This window comes from Garra rufa, chromosome 19 (assembly GCF_049309525.1).
Source record: "Garra rufa chromosome 19, GarRuf1.0, whole genome shotgun sequence".
Lineage (NCBI taxonomy): Eukaryota > Metazoa > Chordata > Actinopteri > Cypriniformes > Cyprinidae > Garra > Garra rufa.
The window spans coordinates 23,485,789-23,508,257 of NC_133379.1; the positions used below are offsets into that span (position 1 = coordinate 23,485,789).

General features: G+C 32.6%; 2 protein-coding genes across 3 annotated transcripts; one reads left to right on the forward strand and one right to left on the reverse strand.

Annotated features, from left to right (window-relative positions):
* The first annotated feature begins 7,556 nt into the window (after positions 1-7,556).
* On the forward strand, positions 7,557-13,906 carry guca1d (guanylate cyclase activator 1d). The gene is made up of 4 exons (XM_073824467.1): positions 7,557-7,839; positions 10,725-10,874; positions 11,762-11,849; positions 13,288-13,906. The coding sequence occupies exons 1-4, from the start codon at positions 7,645-7,647 to the stop codon at positions 13,425-13,427; spliced, it is 573 nt and encodes a 190-aa protein (XP_073680568.1). The 5' UTR covers positions 7,557-7,644; the 3' UTR covers positions 13,428-13,906.
* Positions 13,907-14,476: 570 nt separating this feature from the next.
* On the reverse strand, positions 14,477-21,957 carry alg8 (ALG8 alpha-1,3-glucosyltransferase). 2 transcript variants are annotated; one of them, XM_073824465.1, is made up of 13 exons: positions 21,869-21,957; positions 21,614-21,692; positions 21,338-21,531; positions 20,988-21,094; positions 20,819-20,886; positions 20,599-20,725; positions 18,770-18,873; positions 18,294-18,414; positions 18,041-18,180; positions 17,758-17,897; positions 17,590-17,687; positions 17,435-17,507; positions 14,477-17,344 (listed from the first exon to the last, which is right to left on the reverse strand). In XM_073824465.1, the coding sequence occupies exons 1-13, from the start codon at positions 21,955-21,957 to the stop codon at positions 17,110-17,112; spliced, it is 1,575 nt and encodes a 524-aa protein (XP_073680566.1). In that variant the 3' UTR covers positions 14,477-17,109. The 2 variants fall into 2 exon arrangements, with proteins under 2 accessions (XP_073680566.1, XP_073680567.1); XM_073824466.1 differs by lacking the exons at positions 17,758-17,897; positions 18,041-18,180; positions 18,770-18,873 and having other exon boundaries at positions 17,590-17,703; positions 18,322-18,414; positions 21,869-21,954.
* Between the last annotated feature and the right edge of the window lie 512 nt (positions 21,958-22,469).

Here is a 22,469-nt window from a genome sequence, read left to right on the forward strand (position 1 = left end):
TTATATCTCTACATTTTCTGGAATTTTGTCGATAATGATAATTGCACAATATTTTGCTGAGCTTGTGCTGGTACTTTGACAGGTTTAGGACATCCGGGGATAGTTGACTTCTAAAGCTTTTGATATTCTTCATATTCTGTGAAGTAGTTAGTAGAAGTAACAGAAATTACCTTTTCCAAAAAGTGTACATTTATTTGGACCTTTTATGGGCATTTTTACCTTCATAAGACCATTTTTTCTAATATAATTAAATGTATGTATGCATCATTTTTTTGTGCCAGATTTTTATATTTAATCAATAAATTCAAATAGTAAGTACCTATAGGGCTGTTATCAGTCAAATGAAATCAGTGTCAACAAAATTTGCATCTGATGTGGCATTTAAATGCATTCACACAGACTGTTTGCTTTTAGTTTTAAAAACTAAATGCTCAATAGTAATATTTGAAATAATTTTGGGAGATAAAGAGGAATCTATAGTTTAAATATAAACCTAAAATCTGCGGTAGGTGGCAGCAAATCACCGTATATGTGAATCACTGAGTCATTCATTCAATCAATTCATTCAATCGACTGATTGATGTTGTGTGTTGCTCAGAGACAGAAAAACAGTTCTGTTGTGGCTTTGTTTGGGACTATTTTCATTCAGGAAACAGAGCAAAAACAGGAACTTGTGTCTAAAATGTAAGTCAAATAATATTAACTTCTTGTTTATTGGACTGTTTATCAAATCAAAATCACATTTGCAATCGGACTGATATTTGGGAAAAAAAAGTCCCTCTTTGTGTGACATTAACTATAAACGATGATATAAATATAAAATAAAAAAAAATTAAAATCAGTAAAATCATTAACTCTAAATGTGCTGAATCAGCAGTCTAACCTACATCATATCCACCTTTTCTTCAATGCAGAAGTAAGCCTGTGGTCGAGTCTTCCAGTTTATTAACTGCTAAAGAAAAGTAACGAGAAGAATAACAATGTGTAGTAGTTCCTAGCTAACAATTTTTGGTTTCCGGAACATTATTTTTTATGGTTTGATTTTGGTTAGCCAGGAAAGTTTTATTAACATTCCCAGAAGTTTTTGGGTTGTTGAACATTTTCATAACATTAATCTAACATTTCCTAAATGTTCGTTTTTAGTTCCCAGAATGTTTATTCTTCCGTTCCCCTAACATTATTATAACATTCCCAGAACGTTACTTTTTGGTTTCCAAAATGTTGTTTGGTTAGGGTTTGTTTTTGGTTAGCCAGGAAAGTTTTTTTTTTAACGTTCCCAGAACGTTAGTTTTTGGTTCTTAGATTGTCAGTATTTGGTTCGTAGAACGTTATTCTAACGTTCCCAGAACAATAGTTTTTGTTTTTTAAAATGTTATTCTAATGTTCCCCTAACATTATTATAACATTCCCAGATTGTTCATTTTTATGGTTTGTTCTTGGTTAGCCTGGAAAGTTTTCTTAACATTCCTAGAATGTTAGTTTTTGGTTTTTAGAACATTATTCTACCGTTAGTTGATTGAATGTTAGATGGATGCCTAATCAGTATTATAAAAACCATATCTTGTTTTTATCCATTGTTTAATTAAAATAATCTGAGCACATCAACTATCATACATAAGATTAAATATCTATCACAGCTAACAATTTTTGGTTCCCAGAACATTTTTAGAACATAATTTTTTGGTTCCCAGAATGTTTTTATGGTTTGTTCTTGGTTAGCCCTAAAAGTTTTCTTAATGTTCCCACAACGTTACTCTAACGTTCCCAAAATGTTTGTTTTTAGAAAGTTATTATTCCATTCCCTTAACGTTATTATAACATTCCCAGAACATTCGTTTTTGGTTCCCAAAATATTGCTTTGGTTAGCCAGGAACGTTCTCTTAATGGAAATAGAATGTTAGTTTTTGGTTTGTATAATGTTACTATAACATTATTTTAATGTTCCCTCAACATTGTTGTAAGGTTTCCCTAACCTCTTTACTCCAATATGATCACTCTGCTGTACATCAGTAATCATCCAGCACAATCACAACCCAGTATAGTATAAGCGGTGTGGAAGTGATCCCAGCTAACAATTTTTGGTACCCAGAATGTTTTTACGGTTTGTTCTTGGTTAGTCAGGAAAGTTTTTTTTAACCTTCCCAGAACATACGTTTTTGTCCCTCAGAACATTAGTTTCTCATTTGTTGAATGTTATTCTCAGTTTTTGGTTTGAGAACTTTATTTTAACATTCCCCTAACATTAATCTAATGTTCCCAGAACGTTTTTGGAATGTTATTCTAACGTTAACATTCCCTCAACATTATTATAACATTTCCCTAACCTTTTTACTCTAATATGATCACTCCCCTGTACATCAATAATCATCCAGCACAATCATAACCCAGTATAATATAAGTGGCATCGAAATTATCTGTATTTGCACTACAAACCAGTGGGTTCATAATTAAGATAATACATTAAAACAATATGGGAAGACACACCGATTTTCAATATCAAGCAGCAAGACGAGCTGTTTTGTACAGTTAAAAATAGCTGGATGCGGATGAGACTGGAAGCCAGAACCATGAAAGTTACGAATGTTGTGTTGAAAAAATAAGGCGGATAATGTATGCATTCAGTCTCTGGGTGTGTTTTTATTTGGATTTTGCAATACACTAATGTCCAATCGCATATCTTTTAAACAACAATTGCAATATTATCATACACAATATATTGCACACCCCTAGTTATAACTAGTTATCTCATTATATAAGTTCACATTCCACAATATTATGAAGCATTTAAAGACATGATCTAGTAGAAATGTATATTACTTCAACCAGGAGGCTGGGACCCACTATACTGGGTCTATAGAGGGCCTCAGTATACTTCCAAGGGGGCAACAATATAAAAGTATGAGTAAAACGATGTCAAAGCTTTAAAACAACAGAGAAGTCAGGATTATTTCAAATTCTAATTTATTCCCTCAGCAGTTTGGTGATTCAGAACAGTACCAAAAATATCTTATTTGTCTTATAAAATCTCTTTAATTAGGCCACTGATAGATTTTCAGCATTAGGCTCAACCTCCCAGGTCTGTTCTCATCTTTGGGATCTGTGCTGACCTCATGGAAGCTCTAGCGAGGGACAGATTATCATTTAAATAGATGCCTCTATCTCTCTCGTGAAGCATTTGTTCTTTGTCCTGAACACTGTTACACACAAGTATACTTAACTATGGCACAGACCCAAATATCATGCTGCTTTGAAGACCTGAAAGGATTCAATATTGTCTAGTAATGGCAATGAGATTAATTCATGACTGGGATCAGATATTCAAGGTCAAAGGAGGAAGGATTACGCTGGATCAACTCATGTTTCCTAATCTGGCTTTCACTAAAATACTAGCAGACTTTTCGGTTTGTCCTGATTGCTAATATTGTCATGGCACAGTCTGATGGAAAAATTAAATAAATAATGGAATAATGATCACTGCAACGAGAAAAATTATTTAGATTTTCACAGAAGTGAAAGTATTATGTAACTATTGAATTACAGCCTACAGAAATCACACTTTTTGTTCCAGTATTGGTCTGATTGCACAATAATTGTAAAATTGTAATTTGCATATTAATAATCATAATCAGCTGGTACTATTTCTAGATAATATGATCCTCCAGCTTTCTGATTGGCTTTCAGTGTCCGGTTTGAGCATGCATCCTGAATATTTTTCAATGCATTTATATAACTAAGTATGTTTTGCATTTTGATCATTAATGTGTTTTTTTTTTTTTTCCGTTTCTTAACATGACTTTTGACAGAGTCGCTGCTGCTAATCTCGGCATAGGATTTTACTGGTAATTTACTGGTAGACTTTCAGAAATGGCAGGAAAGTAATGAGTTGAGAGGTTCAGGCTAATGCTCACAGTGAACGTTTGAGCTAATGACTACAGCCACTTAATCCCATTTACTGCAGTGGATACAAACCACATTAAGATCTGCCTCGTCACCGCTTTCAAGTGAGAAAAGTCATTGATCGGACTGGCATGCGGACCATGAGTCTCAAACACCATCGTTTCCTCCTTCTTATATAAATCTAGTTTTTGCAAAACACCACTGAAAAATAGGTCAATTCCAACATAACACTGACTATTGCGCAATAGTCGGGATCGTTAATAGTTTGCATAGCCCAATCATCAGATGATCTCCAGATAGGCTATTGTGATAAAACAAAGCAAGGACAAGAGCAAAAATGGCAGATCACGGGAATAAATGTTATGTTCCAGCTTGTGCAGGGGATGTTGAGTGAAGGGATAAGTTGGTGTCTGTACTCAGAAAGGCAAGGAAAACAAACAATGCATTCTAATAAAATAAGATGAGCCACTGAAGGGACACGGTTAGCTTCTTGCTAGCGCTAGTTGGTTACATTGCAGTACATACGATTTCACTTACCACATAAACAGTGTAAAGAGAGATGACTGCACTGATGATGGTGAATGATTTACAGATCCTGATCACTGCTGACAGTATCTAAACTTGTCATCTAAACAGTGCACATGCAATCACCGATCTCAAAAGTGAAACTAAAAAGTTATCGTGGATTCAAAGCAGCAGTTTCAATGCCCCGCATATTAATAGCGGCTCAAGCTCCGTAATTAAATCTATATTTTCTCCATGTATTTCCTTACAGCTGTGTGAGAGAGCTGCACTGTGAGACAGCCAATCAGAGCATTCCTCATTTAATATTCACGGACCTTCCAAAAAAGGCAATAACAGAGCATTTCATTCTAGGGACAAATCCTAGGGTTGTAAATGGACCTGTAAAACCGTTTCTGGAGAATTTTTACCCTTTTCTATGCCATATGTCTTCGATGTAGATCTCAGAGAACAATTTAAAATATTCTCTCAATGCATTTTATGGCACCTTCAACATTTTTTTGAGCTTGTGATACTTTTTTCAGGGATCTTTGATGAATAAAAAGTAAAAAAGAACAATATTTATTTAAAAAAAAATATTTTGTAATATTGTGAACTACCATACACAATTTTTTTTTCAGGAAGGATGTGTTACATTAATAAGAAGTGATGGTAAAGTTGAAGATATTGTTAGAAAATGTGTTTATTTAAAATATGTTTATTTTAAATAAATGATTTTTTACTTTTTATTATAAGAATTCTGAGAAAATAATCAGGTTCCAAAAAAAGTTCCAACTTTCAAACATAATAAATGAATAAATCAGCATATTAGAATGATTTCTAAAGGATCATGTGTCACAGAAGACTGGAGTAATGGATGATAAAAATTCAGCTTCGCATCATATGAATATATTTTACAATATATCAAAAATAAACGTATTTTAAATTGTAATAATATTTTGCAATATTACCGTTTTTTAAATCAAATAAATACATCCTCGATGAGAAGAAGAAATGTCTTTTATATATATATATATATATATATATATATAAAATGAATTGACATTGAATAGGCAACATTAATACAGAAATATACAAAAAATATTTATGAAAAATGTATAATCATTTTGTGATTTGCTAGATATTAAATAATTAACGATTACTTTTTTTACGACTGACAAATGTGAACAATTAAATATTGATATATCAAAAATCTCATTAAACATTCACTGATACAGTAGAAATATATTGTGCATCCGTAAATGTATTTATTTAAATCATTGCGTGTAGTTTCAGATCATACAGATGACTTTTGATGAACATTTTGATGACTTTATAAAAGTATATTCTTGTAGGATTTATTGTCTTGCATAATTTGTGCAAATTCAATTAAAAAAAATTGTAAATATAATTTTTAGCATTAACAGCTAAACAATTTTATAAAATAGCAAAAAATAAAATAAGCAAAATAAAAAAGTTCTATGTTTTTAGTTTTACAAACAAAAATCAACTGCAGATAGTTCCATTTTAAAATCTAAACTTAAAATAAATGAATACAAAATTAATAAATACTAATTTAAAAAATAATACAATCACTATACTGTTAATTATGAAAAAAGTAATGTCTGCTTTCATTTTCTGTCCATGTATCCATCGTATTCTTCAACGCGGAAGTTAAGCCTATGGGTGAGACTTCTGGTTCATTAGCCACTACAGAAAAAGAATGAGAAGAATAACAGTGCAGTAAACGGTAAAACTGTTTGCACTACAAACCAGTGTGCTCATAATTAAGATAATATATTCAAATATAATGGTAAGACGAACCAATTTGCAGTATCAAGCAGCAAAATTAGCTGTTTTGTAACAGCTAAAAATAATTGGACGTGGATGAAACCAGAAGCCGGACCCATAAAATTTACAAATGACCGTGCACACTCTTACGAGAAAAATATGGTAGATAGAATGCACTCTGAATTAATTAGAAATGAATGGTGAAAAAGCACGCTTTTCGCAGTTTATGGGTAATGGAGTTGTCACATAACACTTTCATGCAAATGCTACTGGTGATATGACCTGATGATCTCCCAACCTCATTTGTCCGCAGTGTTATGTTGGAATTGGCCCATTTTTCAGTGGTGTTTTGCAAAAACTAGATTTATATAAGAAGGAGGAAACGATGGTGTTTGAGACTCATGGTATGTCATGTCTATGTACAGAACTGTTATTATTCAACTATGCCAAGGTAAATACAGATTTCCATTCTATGGCACCTTTAAGCATCAAAAAGCAATACTGATAATAAATCAGGATATTAGAATGATTTCCGAAGGATCATGTGACACTGTATAGAGTATTGATGCTGGAAATTTAGCTTTGAATAATAAATTAAGTTCTAAAGTATATTAAAATAGTAAACACATTTTTAAAATTGCAACAATATTTCATAATATTACAGTTTTTTTTCCCGATATTTTTGATCAAATAAATGTAACTTTGATGAGCATAAGATGCTTATGTTATCCCAAACTTTTGAATGGCTGAGATACAACAATTTGAAAATCTGGAATCTGAGGGTGCAAAAAAATCTAAATATTGAGAAAATTGCCTTTAAAGTTGTCCAAATGAAGTTCTTAGCAATGCTTATTACTAATCAAAAATTAAGTTTTAATATATTTACAGCAAAAAAATTACAAAATATCTTCATGGAACAAGATCTTTACTTAATATCCTAATGATTTTTGTCATAAAAGAGAAATCGATCATTTTGACCTATTCGTTGTATTGTTGGCTTTTGCTACTAATATGCCTGCGCTACTTAAGACTGGTTTTGTGGTCCAGGTTCACATTTAAAATATTTATTTAAAGTCTGCACGGAGAGACAGATGAGTAACTATAATTGCTAGACCTTAAAGAACCTGTAACAAAACACACTGAGCGGTGGCCTCCGATGCACTCTGGACTACAATGACCGCACAAACGGTTCACCTGGAGGCTGAAGGCTGTTATATAAGCATTCTCTACTCTGTGCCAGTTACTTTTTAACACTCAGGTCTTGCCATTATCCTATTAGCATAAGTTATTTTAAGGTACCACCTCTTTTTATTGGCACCTGGTTCAGACATTCAGTATCTTGTGCTGTCACTGTGTGCGGAGGCCAGTCTGCACCTCGTTGTCAGAGCTCACAGGCCTGCGACTGCCTGGACCAACGACGGGACAGTAGGTGTACGAGGGCCGCAGGACACAGCAATGGGAAACACACACACAAGTCTGGACGACATCCTCGCCGAGGATATGCACCACTGGTATAACAAGTTCATGCGGGAGTCTCCATCAGGCCTGATCACGCTTTTTGAACTCAAGTCCATTCTGGGACTGCAGGGCATGAATGAGGACGCTAACAGTTATGTGGATCAAGTGTTCTTCACTTTCGACATGGATGGGGTGAGGTTTCATTTTTGAAAGTGTTTTAGCTTGGTTACATTTGCATGTGATATCAATCATTGTAATTTCTGATCAGATCTAATTATGCAATCTTGCAAATCATCTTTTGTACATGTGTTATATAACTATCATTGTTGGGTCTTAAATAGATGTTTCAAATAGACTTGAACTCAAATAAACAACCAACTCTGGGAGTAATATTGTGGAAATTAACTTTTTCCAACATTGATAATAAATCAGCATATTCAAATGATTTCTGAAGGATAATGTGACACTGAGGACTGGAGTAATGATGCTTAAATACTGCTTTGCTGCACAGGAATAGATAATATTATTATCTAAGTTTATCAAAATTAGTGGTGGGCATAGATTCATTTTTTTAATCTAGATTAATCTCACTGTAATCTTGGAATTAATCTAGATTAAAATGGCTAATTTGAATTCTGCCGAAGGCATTCAGAATATGTGTGCTACCCAAATAATGACTAAAAGTAAGTCTTTGAGAACTGGTTTCTCAAGCCAGGTGGCGATTTGACCAGGGGCTCATCTCCTGTTTCCAAAATGCATCACAAACTGCTTGGCAATTGCATTTACAACACAATTAACATGCGCGTTGCAATTAAATACACAGACGCGCACGGGCATGGATATCTGCGTGCATAGTCTTAGAAGCGTCAATTCAGTTGTTGCATATAGTTTAATGTCTTTATTTCGTGATTATCAAAGTAAATTATATCTCAAATTTGAGATTTTCTAGCAAAGCCCCTGCCCTGAAGCAAACCCGGCAGCTTCATAGCTGCATCCATGTTAGCACGTCTCGTTTGATGTGGTAATTTCACAGTAGGCATACACACAGGTTCGAAGACTCGTTCTCGCCCCCTACAGTGCAATTCGGCTAGGTATACATCCGCGCTAAACTATCAAGGTGAAAGTCATCATAGTTTGCGTAGTATAGACCCAGCTCCCAACCCAACTTTGAGAATAGATTAACGATATTTTTTTTATCGCCCAATAAGAGTCTCACGTTAACGCAGCACGTTAACGCCGATAACGGCCCACCACTAATTAAAATAGAAAACTATTATTTTAAATTGCAATAATATTTCACAAAATTACAGTTTTTACAGTAAACGCAGCCCTGATGAGCATAAGAAACTTCTTTTACAAACGTACAAATTTGCACACTTATTACTCAAAAGAGGCAGCAAATACATCTGATTTGTGAGTTATTTTGGATAAAACAATACATTATTAAATTATAAATGTGAATGTTAATATTGTGCAGTTTTAACACTTTTTTATTATGGTCAAAAGTCTTTGACCCATTCAGCAAAAAATAAATAAATTAGACAAAAATAAAAAATCTATATAAATGAATAAATATAAATATATTAAAATGTAAAAAGTAGGAAAAAAAAAACATTTAACATTTATTTAGTTGCCATTTTACTTCATTTAAATGCCAAAATATATTACAAAAATATACTTAAAGAGGTGAGAAAATGCTTCCAACCCAGTCTTAAAATGCATTTTAGTTAGGGCGAAATGTAATTTTTTTACAGCATAATATGAACTGTATAAATATATTAAAATTGAAAAAACTGTATAAATTGTACAAAAATATATGGGGAAATATAAGTAATTAAATGTCTTACCATTTAAACTAGGAATATTTTTTTATATATTTGTTTTATGTTTTTAATGGAGTCTGTTATGCTCATCAAGGTTGTATTTATTTGATATAAAATACTGAAAAAACAGTAATATTTTAAAATATTATTGCAATTTCTAATATTGGTTTCCTATTTTAATACACTTTAAAACATTTTATTTCTTTGACGCAAAGCTGAATTTTCAGCATCATTATACTCCAGTCTTCAGTGTTACATAATCATCCAGAAATCATTCTAATAAGCAGATTTTTTTTTTAGTTTGGAACCTGTGATACTTTTTGTCTTTGATTCTTTGATGAATAAAAAGTTTAAAAGAACAGCATTTATTCAAAATAGAAATCTTTTCTAACAACATAAATCTTTACTATCAGTTTTTATATATTTAACAAAAATTAAAAAATAGCTAAATTGCTAAATAAAATGATTAATTTCTTATAAAATAAATCAAGACCAAATTTACTTGACCCAAACTTTTGAATTGTAGTGTATATTGTAATACACACACAAAAAATATTAAGCAGCACAACTTTTTTCAACATTGATAATAAATCAGCATATCAAAATGATTTCAGAAGGATTGTGTAATGCTGAAGTCTGGAGTAATGATGCTGAAAATTCAGCTTTGCTTCACAAGAATAAATTATATTTTAAAGTATATTAAAATAGAAAAATGTTACTTTAAATTGCAATAATATTTCACAAAATTACAGTTTTTTTTCTATATTTTGATCAAAGAAATGCAGCCTTGATGAGCATAAGAAATGTCTTTTAAAAAAATCGTACCTATTAAAAAAATCTGAATGGCACTGTATTTTTCTATTAGATGTCAAATAGATATTTAAAAAATATATAAGACCTTTATGATGTAAAACTGACATCTTAAAGACGTTTATACACAGGCGATGCTTTCCAGATGAAGCAATCTTTAACAGACATGAGCTATCTGGGGTGTAATAAGAAATACGGAGGTTACATTTTGTTGTGTAATTCTTCCAAACTCATTTGATTGGTTTACTGATATGCAAAGTACATTGAGATCTCGCTGTAGACTGTTCAGCTTAAAGGAGAAAAGCTTACACTGATTAAGTTTAAAAAAAACAAGCTGGCACAATGATGCCTGGATCTCCTTAGGCGGATTGTTCATATTGAAATAGCCTAACAAAAATATTGTAATATGAATTGTGCCTCTCTCTCTTTCTCTCTTCTCTTTAGGATGGATACATAGATTTTGTGGAATATATCGCTGCTATAAGCTTAATGCTCAAGGGGGAAATCAACCAGAAACTCAAATGGTACTTCAAACTTTTCGACCAGGATGGCAATGGGAAAATTGACAAGGATGAATTGGAAACAATATTTACTGTAAGTGAACGTTCATTTAATCAGCTTACTTTTATTGCACGAAACACAATAGCTGTGTCCAAAATTATCCACTACACTCTTAAAAATAAAGGTTGTTTATTGGCATCAATGGTTCCATAAAGATCCTTGAACATCCATGGAACCTTTCAAATGTAGAAAAGGTTCTTTATGGTGGAAAAAGGTTCTTTAGATTTTTAAAATGTTCTTCAAAATGGCTCTTTTAAGAACTGTTCACTGAAAGGTTCTTTGGGAAAACAATAATGGTTCTTCTATGGCATCACTGCAAAAACACCCCTTTGGAGCCTTTATTTTTAAGAGTGTATACACTTATAAACTGTTAACTCACTTAATTTGTCATTCAGAATCAGAGTCTGAAACCCCCTTTCCTTTTGCTACATAATTAAGGCTGCAAGAGTTAAGGGCATTAAGTGTCCAAAATTCTTCTGTTTTTTTTTTTTTTTTTTCCCTGGTTATTTATCATGTAGGTATTTAAAGTGAATTTCCAGTTCACTACTCACACTATTTATAGACAACCCCTAAATGCTCTACATTTATATTGTCTCCCACTTCAGGTCTTTCAACCAAACCAAAAATCAACCAAAAATAGAAAGTCAAAAATAGAAGCTGACTGCAGGTCAGGTCAGGTTAACATGCACACTGGATTAGTCTGCTTAACTTGTAGATGATCTAATGTAATGCAGTTAGAGAACTGCCTTCCTTGTGCTGTTTCTGTATTGGGTTTCTAAAACTGACACTTCTTAGAGTGGTTGGCTGACCTCAGGTGGCTGCTCAGGTACTCTATACAATAATGCTGCAGATCTAAGGATGGAAATTGTAATCGTTTCTATAAAAAAAGTTCTGAAATGATGGTTTTTGTTCTACAATAGGCTATACAAGACATCACAAGAAATCATGACATTGTGCCAGAGGAAATAGTGGCTCTAATATATGAAAAGATTGATGTAAACGGAGAAGGTAAGAACTAGTTAATAGTAGGATAATTTACTCATTCTCATGTCATCCAAGATGTTCATGACTTACTTTCTTCTGTCGAAAAGAAATGAAGGTTTTGAGGAAAACATTACAGGATTTTTCTCTATATAGTGGACTTCAACGAGAGTCAATGGGTTGAAGGTCCAAATTGCAGTTTCAAAGGGCTCTACAAGATCCCAGCCAAGAAATAAAGGTCTTATCTAGCGAAACGATTGGTCTTTTTAAACCACAAATGCTCATCTTCCACTAGTTCGACTTCATGCATTACATAATCACATTGAAAAAGTCATGCACAGTTAGTTCTTCGTCTGTGTACTTCAGTTCCAAAAGGTAGGGAGGGTGAAAAACTCCATCTCATTTCTCCTTCAACTTTAAAATCATCCAAAATTGTTGTTTTACTTTTTTTTGTTACGTTCTTTGCACGTTCATTTAGTAAACACTGCATTTGTGGTTAAATTATATAAATCTTTTGGTTTTTTTTGAAAAATGACCAATCGTTTTGCTAGATAAGACTCTTATTCCTCAGATGGGATTGTATAGAGCCCTTTGAAGCTGCATTGAAAATGCAATTTGGACCTTCAACCCGTTGGCTCCCGTTGATTACCACTATATGGAGAAAAATCCTGGAATGTTTTCCTCAAAACCTTTAATTTCTTTTCGACTAAAGAAGGAAAGACATGAACATCTTGGATTAAATTAGTGACCCTGGATCAAAAAATTAGTCATATGGGTCGATTTTTTGAAATTGAGATTTATACATGTGAAAGCTGAATGAATATGCTTTCCATTGATGTATGGTTTGTTAGGATGGGACATTATTTGGCTGAGACACAACTACACTCTTAAAAATAAAGGTGCTTCAAAAGGTTCTTCACAGCGATGCCATAGAAGAACCATTTTTGGTTCCACAAAGAACCATTCAGTCAAAGGTTCTTTAAAGAACCATCTCTTTCTTACCTTTTTATAATCTGAAGAACCTTCTTTCTCCACAAAGAACCTTTTGTGAAACAGAAAGGTTCTTCAGATGTTAAAGGTTCTTTATGGAACCAAGGTTCTTCTATGGCATCGTGAAGCACCTTTATTTGAAAATCTAGAATCTGAGGGTGCCAAACATCAAAATATTGAGAAAATCGCCTTTAAAGTTGTCCAAATGAAGTTCTTATCAAAAATAAGTTTTGATATATTTACGGTAAGAAATTTATAAAATATCTTCATGGAACTTGATCTTTACTTGATATCCTAATGATTTTTGGCATAAAAGAAAAATCGATCATTGACCCATCCAATGTATTTTTGGCTATTGCTACAAATATACCCGTGCTACTTGTTTTTGAGGTCCATGGTCACATTTATGAAAATCTTCATCTATATGCACTTATATAGTCTAACTGATTACAACTTTCTTTACTTAAACGTTCAGGTGAACTGACGCTGGAGGAGTTCATTGAAGGAGCCAAAGATCATCCTGACATTATGGAAATGATGAAGAAGCTGATGGACCTCACTCCAGTCCTGGTCATTATTGTCGAAGGCCGACAGAAACGAATCAATGCAAGTTAGGCTGGCTAAACTCCATCTTAAGGACAGAGAAAGAAAATTCCCCGCCTAAAATCAAAATGAAAGTGGAGTTTGGTAGTCCCACTCTTGAGGAACAGATGTAGCTTCCCACAAGCACCTGTGAGATTTCCTCAACAGAAAATTCTCGGTGGAACTTCGACTTTTGCCCCAGTAAAGATACCAAGCCTTGCATCTGAGCTGTCCTCAGCTGGACGTTGATCTTCTAATGCTATAAAGGATTCAGGAGACTAAGGAACTGCTGGCAAGATTTAGGATTGAGCAATGGTGGTGCTTTTTAAGGAAAGGCTCAGTGGAGAACACCGAGTGCCCGTCTAGTGACTTTTATTGGTTGAGCACATAATATAATCCATGTATTTGTGCTTCAACCGTTTATGGCATCACTATATTGCTCTGAGATTGAACTCTGAGACTGTCTGCTGCCGATGTGGCCTGAATTGCCCTAAAAACTGTGAAATTAAAAATATATATAAAGCAGTGGTTCTTAACTGGTTTAAGCCTACATTTGACATTAGACATCAAACATTAGCCCAACCGTTAATGGTACAAAAAAAGCACAATTTATAGAATGTATTTAACATAATACTACAATAACCTGCATAGGCACAGGAATTTACTACTTTAGAAACATGACCAGGCTTTTGGCTACAAAATGTTGACATCAACTTCTTTGATATCATTAACAATGTGGCAAGTTGTGCCTGTGTATTTTGTTGTCCATGACACATCAGAACCCATTTTCCTAAGATCCATTTTTGGCTTGTGACCTACCAGTTAAGAACTAATGATACAACATCACAAATAAAGCACTTTATCATACGAAAAGTATACAAATTTACCTGATAAATTTACCTGATGCAGGTGTAAATGAAATTCATTCAATGCACTTATTGTAGCTTATATACTTATCAAAACAGTAAAACACTTTCAAAATTAGTAACTGCATATTTTTAGACTTATATACACTTCATTCAAAGGTTTAAGTTCAATTTTGCTTTATTTAATTTAATGTTATGAAAACCATTTATAGTTACAAAAGAGTTATTAAGCAATAAAACTGTTTTCAGTATTGATAATAATCAAAAATGAGTATCAAATCAGCATATTAGAATGATTTTTGATGGATCATGTGATACTGAAGACTGGAGTAATGATGCTGAAAATGCAGCTTTGCCATTAAAGGAATAATATTTATTTTAAAATACATTCAAACAGAAATATTATTGTTTTTACATTACTTTTGATAAAATAAATGCAGCCTTGGTGAGTGTAAAAAATCTTACTGACCCCAAAATTATGAATTTCTAATTCACATATTTAAATGTATATCTAAATATATATTATTTCTGTAATGTCACTGCTTAGAGGTCTGCATGTGTCTTGAGTCGGGATAAACCTTGCATTGGAAAACACAGGTGAATCACAAAAGGACTCTAAAAGTGCTTTTACTGTTGGAAATATTTAAACAGCATCATTAATAAGCAGTTACAATATGTCTGTCTTGACTTAGGCTTGATCTTTAAGCACTACATTTAAATTGTGTAACCGTAGCATACAGTAGATAAACACCTTGTTCAGTTGGACGCACACCAGAGATCAGGGGCCTTGTTTATAAAATGTTGCATAGAAACCGTTCTACATTTGATCTGAGATCCTTTCTCAAATGTGTGTACATGTGATTCAGAGAAATGAACATACGCACAAAAAAAAAGTGCATACGTGACCTTAGTATCTGAAGTAGCGTTGAGCACTTTTCCACATCATGGTCTTTAGAAATCTGAATGTTGGCGTGGATTTTGTGTTACAAATAAGGCCCCAGGACTGAAGCAGTGATATGGGAATTCTTTAGGATGATGTGACTTCCATGAGTGTTATGTTGGCACCTGTGTGAACTGTTTTAACTGTTTTCTGAATTATGTTTTTTTTTTTTTAATGAAAGCCACAAATGCTTGAAATGAAGCTGTGAGATTATCGTTTTCATGCCCTGCAATGCAATGCACACTTGCCTCCAGTGATGAATCTCTGTATTTGACCATTTTCACTCTAGAAATATTTTAGGAAAAACATGAAATACTTAAACAAGGTATCGTCTTCCTGTACTTAGATCGAATCAGGGAATATGTAATCTGGTATGGAATATTTATGTTGCCTTATTAATAAAATGGTAAATGTTTAAAAGCATGTTTTTTTTTTTTTTTTTTTTTGTATACTATTATAGTATTTATTAATATTTTAAATTAGCTTTTATTTAGACATTTTCAGTTTTCATTTGAATGTTAAGTAGTTTTTATAAGCTTTTACACTATCAGTCAAATGTTTTTGAATAGTAAGATTTTTAATGTTTTTTAAAGAAGTCTCTTCTGCTCACCAAGCCTGCATTTATTTGATCCAAAATACAGCAAAAACAGTAAAATTCAAAAATAACTGTTTCTATTTGCATATATTTTAAAATGTAATTTATCCTGTGATTTCAAAGCTAAATTTTATCATCATTACTCCAGCCACAAAATACTTCAGAAATCATTCTAATATTCTGATTTGCTGATCCAAAAACATTTATTATTATTATTATTGTTGTTGTTGTTATGTTAAAAACAGCCAAGTAGATGTTATTCAGGTTTCTTTGATGAATAGAAAGTTCAGATGAAGAACATTTATCTGAAATAGAAATATTTTGCAACATTGTAAATGTCTTTATAATTTTGATCAATTTAAAACATCCTTGCTAAATAAAAGTTAATTTAGAAAAAAAATATTTCTATAAAATTTCTCAAAAAAAAAAAAATAATAACAAATAAAAAAAATTAAAATAATAATACTGACTCCAAGGTTTTGAATGGCATATTGTATAATGTTACAAAAGCTTTTTATTTCAGATAAATGCTGATCTTTGGATCTTTTTATTCAACAAAAAATAATGTCTTCAACTGTTTTAAATACTGATAATAGTAATAATAAAAAATGTTTCTTGAACAGCAAATCAGAATTTTAGAATGATTTCTGAAGGATCATGTGACTGGAGTAATGATGCTGAAAATTCAGCTTTGAAATCAGGAATAAAAAACATTTTAAAATATACTCAAATAGAAAACAGTTATTTTAAATAGTAAAAATATTTCAAATTTTTACTGTTTTTGCTGTGCTTTGGATCAAATAAATGCAGCCTTGGTGAATGGAAAAGATTTCTATAAAAAAAAAAACATTAAAATATCTTACTGTTCAAAAACTTTTGACAGGTAGTGTATATTTTTATTACATTTTTAGTAATTTTAGTACTTACTTTTATATCAGCGACATTTCTCATTTTTATGTTTTTCAGTCTAATATTTATATATATAATATTTAAATTATTTCAGCTTTATTTCAATAAGCAAAAAATTATTTGAATAGTTTTAGTTGATAATAACAACACTGAAGGTCATTGGTGGGTTTACTGAGCAAAAACATTTATAGAAACATCTTAAAAAATAAACATTTGTATTCATATGCTAAATGATATCATTATTTAAACGAATAAACAACTGAGTACCGAGATACTCGTATCCCACAAACCATCCCCAACCAAAACCCAAGATACCAGCTACAAATCATTCATTTTGGTCCAGTGAAACAGAAATAAACAGCTCCCAGATATTATGCCCAGCCACCACCATCTGAATCACACGATTCACTGTGTTTTAGTCTTTTTAGTGATGTCTGAACATGTCAGCAATGAAATATATAGTCTGATGAAAGAATACGTCACTCCCAGTGCACAGTAAACTGAGGTGAGCATGAGAGGGAGAAAGGGAAATGTCTTCTGCCAGACTGTCAGCGGGTAAACAAACTCACAGATCAGCTCTAGAGGAATCAGGCCCAAGAGATACGTCGCCTCCAGCGGATTTAACAAAGCCCCGCCCTTCCTGTAAAAATCAAATGAAGAATTACATTACCAGCACTTTGCTCAAACAAAAATGCAATAATGGTCCAATAATCCCATTTTAAGTACTGACCTGAAGAGCGTTTTTAGAGAAGTGAGACTAAAGATTGTAAACAGCAACATGAGAAATATTTTGATGGGCAGCTCTGAAAATAAAAACAGAAATGCTTAGGAATTACAATCAGTGAGGATGTAAAAATGCTTGTTGTGAGACGTATTTTTTTGTACCTTGGGTTGTGAAGAGGAGCGGAAATAGCGAATAATGGCCGGTTATACTTAGGATAAGAAAAATCCTGGCATCCTCTCGACTCTCCACAGCGAGCAAACTGAAAAACAAGAAGCGTTTTTAGGCGGCTGGAAGAACAGGCTTATGTAAGAATACCATCAGATGATCACCTTAAAGGAAGTATGGCCATCAGAATGGCTTTCTCATGCACATGCCAACCAAACATAAAGGATCCAAGGGCGCAAATGACAAGGCATCGCAAGAATCCTCTTGCTCCGTTAGGTCTATGCCATATCCTGAAAAGAGCAGGCTGCAAGGGACAAAGAGACAAAAATTGTACCAGAGTTTGAAAATCTAGAAATCAATTTATTTTGCATTGGTCATGTCAATGGATAAAATCAAGTACATCAATTTGAACATTCAGATTAGCAACGCAGATAAAAAAAAACTCACCAATACTGAGAGTAACGTACAAACAAGGGTTCCTAAAGGAGGGACTGAAGGAAGCACAGAGTGCTGAAACTCCTGAACAAGGCCACCAGTCATTGAGGCTTTGGGAAGTTTGTTTATATCAAGCAGTTTGAATTTCACACCTGAAAAAGGAATTAGTTATGATCAGGATAAAAAAAAAAAAACACACATTCTATATATTTTTTCTATTTAACCTATAGAAATACAACACAGTTGTTTGAGTTATTGAACTTACCCAGGATGGAAATAGCTTTATCTGCTATATTGTAAAGTGCCCAGATGTTTGGTGCCCAGTATGCATGACACAGACCACGCTTGAAAGGGAAGAGTCGTGACAGGACTTGCGGAAGCTGACCCTTAATGAAAAAAGATGAATAAAATTGATCAATAAACCTCTGTGATCAAATAAAAAAAAAATAAAGGCGGCATTTATTTGATCAAAAGTACAGTAATTGTGAAATATTACTATTATTATTACTATTTATTATCAAAATAACAGTCTTCAGTGTCACATGATCCTTCAGAAACCATTCTATTTTTTAATATTTAAAGAAAAAAATTCAAAATAGAGACCTTATGTAAAATTATAAATCTCTTTACTTTCATGTTTGAGTTTCATGAATAAAATTTGTAATTTTAACTGACTTTACAGTTGAACAGCAGTGTATGTATGTGATCATATGAAGAGCTATTCATATAATGATAACAAACCAGTGCTATAAAGGGTCCAAATGACACTGCGAAAGTAGACAAGACAATTGTTCCTAGTGTGACAAGCCGCACAACACTGAAACTTCTCCACTGCAAAGATCCATCTGAAAAACAAGATTTGTATATCATTTTACATCATATATGTGACCCTGGACCACAAAACCAGTCATAAGGTTAAATTTTACAAAACTGAGATGTATGCATCATATGAAAGTACAATAAATAAGCTTTCTATTGATGTATGGTTTGTTAGGATAGGACAATATTTGGCCGAGATACATCTATTTGAAGATCTGGAATCTGAGGGTGCAAAAAAATCAAAATACTGAGAAAATCACCTTTAAAGTTCTCCAAATTAAGTTCTTAACAATGCATATTACTAATCAAAAATTACATTTTGATATTATTTATAGTAGGAATTTTGCAAAAAATCTTCATGGAACATGATCTTTACTCAATTTCCTAATGATTTTTGGCATAAAAGAAAAATCAATAATTTTGACCCATACAATGTATTTTTGGCTATTGCTACAAACATACCCCAGCGACTTAAGACTGGTTTTGTGGTCCAGGGTCACACACACACACACACACATATATATATATATATATATATATATATATATATATATATATATGGGCCATTCTACAGAATTGGTGCAAACTGCTGTCCCAAAACCAAAAAACACATTTTAAATGCATTTAAGTATTCAAATCGTATGTTTACTAAGATCCTTTTAATATCTATTGAAACCCCACAATATTATTTAAAATATCCCTAGCCCTTAAATTTCAACTTTTAATTCCATTGTTGTTTGTAAAAAATATCTTTTTGATTTTTTTTTTTTAAAGTGAAGTGAAGTTCAAAAAATATATTTCTTTTATATTTTCTTTGTAAATGATGAAACTTTTATGTAAAAAAAAAATGTGTCCCATATTTTAATGTCACTACCGAAACAATGTGTGTTTTTCCATTGGCTGAGACTGATTTTAACTACACCCCTATTTTTATGATCAGGAAATATTTATGTGTGTCTCTCTCTCATAGCTACATGGTAAGTAGATAGGCCCCATCATTGAGGTAAATGTGTTCAAAAGTATGAAAAATCTGTGTGTAACTTTAAAGAATGTCAGTACCGAACACCATTTTTCTATAATTAAACACCATTTTTGGGAGTTATTCCATAACATTTCCAAAACAAAATTTTAGTACAGTTACGCAAATGTTTGTGTTTTGTGGGGTAAAATTTTGTAATGTGATATGGTCGCTACCAAAACATTACTGTCACTACCAAAAATGTGCTGTCATGACTGAAACATGGGATGTTTTGTCAAAAAATAAAGTATACTGAATTATCAACTAAGATGTTATGATAGTGTTTAGTTCAATATTGAAACTAATGAATTCTTAAGTTTGAAATCAGTATGATCAACTTTTTGCATTTTACAAAGACAAATTGAATTCAAAATACAACAAATCTCATAAACTACACTTAAAATATTGGTAAAATTGTAACTGTTATTGATTTACCTCTGAAAACATAAAAAAAAAATAGAATATATACTGTATTTACAAGGAAGATCTTAATAGGTCAATATAACCCTTCTGATTAAATTATATATTACTGTGTTTCAGTAATGACAAATTTGGGGAGAGTATATACACTAAAACTTTTTGAAAATACAATATGAGAATTAACTGCACAATTACTAGAAATGTGTACCTTGGATATTATACAATTTGCATACATACAAAATATGTGGAAAAATACATTTTTATTTTTACATTTTTAGACACATATATAATGCTGATAAAGAAATATAATTACCTGCATTGCTTTGGGTGAAACAAAAACATCTCAGCAGGTAGATACCATATGCAGGTGCGATGTATAGATATATGTGCTTCAAGTTTAAAAGTAGTGAAAACAGCAAGGCCCCTTCAAAGTGTCTATTCTGTTAACACAAAAGATAAAAAATATTGTACAAATTTATTTAAAATTCTAGATTATTTAAAGTTCACTAAATAACAGAGATTGCAGCTAATACCTGGAAATGTCTTGCTATTGATAAAAGAAGAACTCCAAACAGGAATCCATTATACTGGAAATGAATATCTGCAGGAATTCAGTCAAGCGAAATTAAATTCAGGTAAGGGAAATGACATGTCTGGGCATGCACGACTTGACTGATTAACATGCCAGATCTCAAAGGATACGATCAATGATTAGAAGACCAAAGTTCCAGAGCAACAACACTGTCAGGATAAAAGATGGCTTTCCCAGAAGGTCCTTTCCTTTGTCTTCTCGCAAACATTTGCAGCATCTAAAATGGTACACATGCTCTTCATCTTAGATTCAACATAAACAAGCCTTTAACAATGTCTTTCTACAGTGGTCAACATTTGAAGTGGACCAAAAAAGTTAATCAAAGTTGTCCTAATACAAGAACTTTGGTTTTATGACAACTTTGATGAAAGGTTTTGATACATTTCAAATAGTGACTACTGTAGTATCTTTCAAACCTAAACTACTTTGGATCAAATTGTGGCATGTAGAAGCTACATACTCTTTAACCGCGTAAAAGAAGACAACATCAGTCACAATGACTGACAGTCTCTGGAACAGGACTGTGGCTGGACTTGCATAATTCAGGTTCTGAACAACAAGCATCTCCTTATCAAAAAACCAGGCAATTTGTGAAAGTCCATATTCAAACCAAGCAAACAGAGGAGGATAATCCAATGTCCATTCAGATGTAGCCTGAAAATATAAAAATAAACCACAAAATGAATACCTGTGTGTGTATAATTGTTTGAAAACTGTATGTAATTCATATGACTACCTCATAATACCACTGTGATACTGGCAGACTGTGAGTCAAGGCAAGCCAGTTCCTATGTACTTCAAAGTCCGTAGAGTGACTGAAACACAAACATTTCAACAGTCAATATTAAAATGCTTGGCATTAGGTGATGCAACAATTACTTCCTCTTGGTTAGAATGAATGAGTCTCAAGAATTTGCTCGCTCAATGGGTTTTCCGTTTTAATGTGATCATATGAGAGAAATTGTATATAATGTGAGGTAAATTCACTTACTAGGCATTTATCAAAAGACATTTGAGAAATGAAACTCCAAGAGCCAGAGCAAAAAACCAGCTCTGGTCGTGAGTCATGGAAGTAGCCATGACAGTTTATTAGAGTAAAGAAAACTTTATTTCTAAAAAGCCGAATTACAACATTTGGTTGGCACAATGTTGAGGACATAAACATTCTCTCCTGCGGGGGGCGCAAAGCGGCTCAGAAAGTCGAAAGCCCAGTTGAGCCAAATGTACATATCAGGATGCTGTTTTTGTATGTCAAAGGAGATATTTATACACTAAAAATATAATCTTTGAAATTTGAAAATTACAAATATAGTCGCTGATATACAATAAAATTCCGTACGAGAAATCCCTAGAAATTGACGTTTAAAACGCGTATGCACAGAGATCACAAATGACTGTGATTGGTCAATCATACAAAAGCGCTGAGAAAAGTAACATATATCATATCATATTGTATCACATGACGCTTAGTAGTCTGCAGTGGATAATAATTATACATAAATTATTACACTGATAAACTTGAATAAAAACGTGATTAATTAAAATACACAGTGAGCTCAAAGTTAAAATAATAATCGTTAGAACCATCGTAC

Excerpts from the sequence above, each read along its gene's own strand:
- guca1d (XM_073824467.1), top strand. The coding sequence starts at position 7,645 with ATGGGAAACACACACACAAGTCTGGACGACATCCTCGCCGAGGATATG. Across the intron at positions 7,840-10,724 it reads TCACTTTCGACATGGATGGG|GATGGATACATAGATTTTGT; the intron begins GTGAGGTTTCAT and ends TCTTCTCTTTAG. Across the intron at positions 10,875-11,761 it reads AATTGGAAACAATATTTACT|GCTATACAAGACATCACAAG; the intron begins GTAAGTGAACGT and ends GTTCTACAATAG.
- alg8 (XM_073824465.1), bottom strand. The coding sequence starts at position 21,957 with ATGGCTACTTCCATGACTCACGACCAGAGCTGGTTTTTTGCTCTGGCT. Across the intron at positions 21,693-21,868 it reads TGTCTTTTGATAAATGCCTA|TCACTCTACGGACTTTGAAG; the intron begins GTAAGTGAATTT and ends TTTGTGTTTCAG. Across the intron at positions 18,874-20,598 it reads TTTCACCCAAAGCAATGCAG|ATGGATCTTTGCAGTGGAGA; the intron begins GTAATTATATTT and ends CTTGTTTTTCAG.